At 40.4% G+C, this 3,798-nt stretch overlaps 1 protein-coding gene across 1 annotated transcript; it reads right to left on the bottom strand.

Annotated features, from left to right (window-relative positions):
- Window positions 1-258: 258 nt before the first annotated feature.
- Window positions 259-3,587, bottom strand: LOC109736596 (uncharacterized). Its single transcript, XM_020295810.4, has 8 exons — window positions 3,242-3,587; window positions 2,812-3,141; window positions 2,479-2,713; window positions 1,824-1,970; window positions 1,615-1,739; window positions 1,270-1,474; window positions 685-932; window positions 259-558 (listed from the first exon to the last, which is right to left on the bottom strand). The coding sequence occupies exons 1-8, from the start codon at window positions 3,346-3,348 to the stop codon at window positions 390-392; spliced, it is 1,566 nt and encodes a 521-aa protein (XP_020151399.1). The 5' UTR covers window positions 3,349-3,587; the 3' UTR covers window positions 259-389.
- Between the last annotated feature and the right edge of the window lie 211 nt (window positions 3,588-3,798).

Raw genomic sequence — 3,798 nt, 5'->3', positions numbered from 1 at the left:
ACTTTGCCTCATCATCACATTAACTAAGAAGGGGCTAATACGGAAAGGCCCTAAAAAAGCCTATTCTCCCATTATAAGATCTGGACATTACGAGTAACTTGGCATGCATCATGATCATATGCGCAAGACCACTTCATTTTATCTGGCATAAAACTAACGGTTTTGCTGGAACTCAAATAGCTGAAGTATAATTATGTGTCAATCACTTCTCTGGTCGTCTGATTATCACGTGTGTTGTATTGTGGGGGCGATGCGACGGGGCGTGAATGATATACATAACCCGTAATGAAACACTACAACAAAGAGCACAAGACAAATCATCTTTGAGAGTAACAGTTGACAAGACTGAATAGAGATATTGTCAAAATGAAAGCTGAAGAAACACTACTTCATTTCCAGCCCAGCGATTGCCTTATACCAGAAAAAATGAGCCCCAAAGATCTCCCTATCATGGACACCCAGAAGTAGGACACCGCAGCACTGACTCTAGCCACGACTGCCCGTGCAAAAGGCATTGCAATATCCGACAACTCCAAGAAAAGGCTGTAGTAATACCTCCTGCAGCAGATGACGGATAAGAATGTTACACTGATTATTATTTTTAAACTTGATCCAAGCCGCACAAAAAATACGTTAATGATTTTTTTTTCATGAAACAAAGAGCAGACAAGAGGCGGACGATACCATCCGGTCAGAGCTCTTAGCTCCTTTGTCCTTCTCACTGGAAGAGAAAATGGGCTTATGCAAACATAATCCAGGCGAGTAGATGTCGAAGGCTTTCGAAATGCATTAGTCAACCAATTAGTTTTATCAGGTTGATTATCTGTTGTGCTCTTGCATGATCTTCTGCATAGAACATATAACTCGAACCTGTCCTCGTACATTGAAACAACTGACTCGAAATACTGGTGCAGCCACCCGTTAATTGCCACCTTCGAAGAGATAAAATAGATTAGCATGCAATTATGAAAACCTAAAAGTGCATGAAAGTTGGAATATTAGGACTTCACAGTATCAAATTACTGAATAGGACACATCAAAACATAAGAATTTTTCCAAGAAAATGATAACAGAAGAATTAAGGACAAGGGCAAATGGAATAATGGATAATCCAGAATTAGACTATTCATGTGTGTCCTTAAATACTCACACAAATATATTTGCTTGGCAGTAAAAAATGCTTATCAGGTCAAAAGATGACAATACTAATATATATACTCAACAGAGTAATAAAGAACAACATCAGCTTATACAGCCCACAAACATTACCTCATTACGCCGCTTTTGAAGTTCTCTTGTCGACAGAGAACATAGAGCTAAGCTGGAGCCAACAACCTCAGTAGGCATGTCACCATCAACTGACATGATCTCTAGATAAATACTAGCAATCACATCAGCCAAGAAAATTACCAGGTCCTCCAAAATCCTTGCTCCATTTTCAGCCAGAAATTTAGTATCAAAATAGCTGTCAGACCTGCCACCACGAAACAGAATAAAGATGTAACTATGAACCTTACGGAGGTCTATTACATTCTTACATATGGCATTAAATTGAAAATGATTAGAAATTGAACAGAACAAGATTAAGCATCAAGAAGGGCAAACGGATAGTACCTTGCAGAACCAAATCTTACGAAAAAGAGCAGGTCCAAATAGAGCTCAACTTTCCCTAATCTGTTGAATCTCTTCAAGATCCCATTGTCTTCGTTTATTTTTCTACTAATCACCGTCATAAGCTTCTGGAACAGAAAAGGAATAAAAATAAGATAGTCGGAGGTTAGCCAATATGGAGAAATGGAGGGCAGTTCAAACTGATGATATACTTCATCGATCTTGCCATTTTCCAGGGCTTGCTCTTCTTCGATCCATTTCATAAATGCTGGTTCAATCAAGCTATCTATCAACATAACTGACACTTCCGACCACCTGATCCCATCTAGAAGTTCAAAACTTCCGGAAATATTTCTTGCCTGCATGAGATCAGACCACGTTATAGCATGTATATGGATTTAAAACATACTATAACATTGACAATAATTGGGTCAAATGCTACTTCAACATAAAGGAAATCTTAAAAATGAACTGCACTTTACTCCAGAAATTCTGGTGCACAACCATAATGATTTTATTCAACTAGTCAACGAATATTTGGAAAACACCGATACAACATGGACTATGATGCTACTTAACCAACAAAAACATACAGGAAGAGAGAAGGACCATTTTGGTACTCCCTCCGTCCGGAAATACTTGTCATCAAAATGGACAAAAAGGGATGTATCCCAAACTAAAATACGTCTAGATACATCTCCTTTTATCCATTTTGATGACAAGTATTTCCGGACGGAGGGAGTACATAATAGCTCAGCTACTGCCTACTAGCTTATCTAAACTCGGAGAAGTATGCATGGGCAATCTTCAATACACTAATATATACCCAAAATATTTATGAAAAATAAATTATAGTGCATTTCTTGCCTCCATTTCAAGAAGTTGAAATGTGATCAGAAGAAGCCGCAACTTGGGACCTCCATGAATTGCAAGCATACTCAAAGGATAGTTTTTCCTATCATTTTTTAGTCCTTCGTCTCTGCTATCAGAACTGGCATCTTGACCATTTGCTTCTAAGGCTTCAGAAAGCTTAGCCCTCACTTCATTCCATGTATCATTGGGGTCAGACGCTGTACTCTTGTCAAGCAAACGTTTTCCATTCCTAGCAATTGCCATAGAAAACTGCATTAGCAGTCATAATTTTTCCTGTCAAACAAATGTTTTGACACCTAAAAGCGACATTAAAGCAGCTACTCTTACCTACCAGAATCAGAGGAGATTGATGCTGTGAGATGTTGATTGGCGCTGGGATTTTGGGTGCGGGGTACTGTAGGTCGAGAGGGTGCAACCCCAGCCAAATACGCAAGAACTACGCTGATAGTCAGAAGCGCTTCATCAGAAAGCAACATTAGATTTGGTGAGATCACACTCTCTGAACCCATCATTGACTGAAAGAAATAACATCCAACTTGAGTCTCCAGCTTGTAACCCCTTCCATGAAAGTTATAAGAGGTAAATGCGCAGCTTTTCCACTCTTTCGCTAAATTGAATTTGGACAGACATGGAAGGGGAATTTTATGAATGTAGTTCCTACAAATATGGAATAGCCCAAATGAAATATAAGTATATAACCCAACAACTCTAGATGGTCCATATTAGTAATATCACAAAAACCGAAGAACAAAGCTACCTCTTTGACATCCTGATTGATATGTTTCGTGGGGAGAGCTTGCCGCTGGATTGGGTCCATCCCCCACGATACTGGCCTCCCAGTGTTGTCAAGGAGCACTCGGCCATTACAACAGAATCCCCAGGTCTTGATCAAAACATCAAAAACGTAGAGAAGGAGAAACAAGCATGCCTCCTGCACAACAAAGTAAGGATAGGCTCTCGTGCGTGGCGGCGCGATGGGGAACGAGGAAGGAGAGACCGAGAGAGGACGGAATCGGGCGAGAGGCTAGGGTTAGATCTTCTTCTTTTTTTTTCTGAGTGGCTGGAGTTTAGATGGGCCAGCCCGTTCGTCTGGGCTGTGCTGTACCATTTACAGAAAAATAGGTTAGAGTCTTCTAGAAAAAGGTTAGAGAAGGTGCTGGACTGCTGGTGCTGGACCGCACGGCCGGAGCGAGCTCGTCTGCAGAGGAGCCCGGCATGGCTACCGTGGGATTATCATAGTTGTTTTCCTGATTTTAATTAATGTAAAGAAAATCCCCAATACCAGCAGACGTGTTAGCGTACACAATATTTGTT

Source organism: Aegilops tauschii, chromosome 1 (assembly GCF_002575655.3).
Source record: "Aegilops tauschii subsp. strangulata cultivar AL8/78 chromosome 1, Aet v6.0, whole genome shotgun sequence".
NCBI lineage: Eukaryota > Viridiplantae > Streptophyta > Magnoliopsida > Poales > Poaceae > Aegilops > Aegilops tauschii.
The sequence above is the reverse complement of the archived record's forward strand: the minus strand, read 5'-3'. Positions and strand labels throughout refer to the sequence as shown.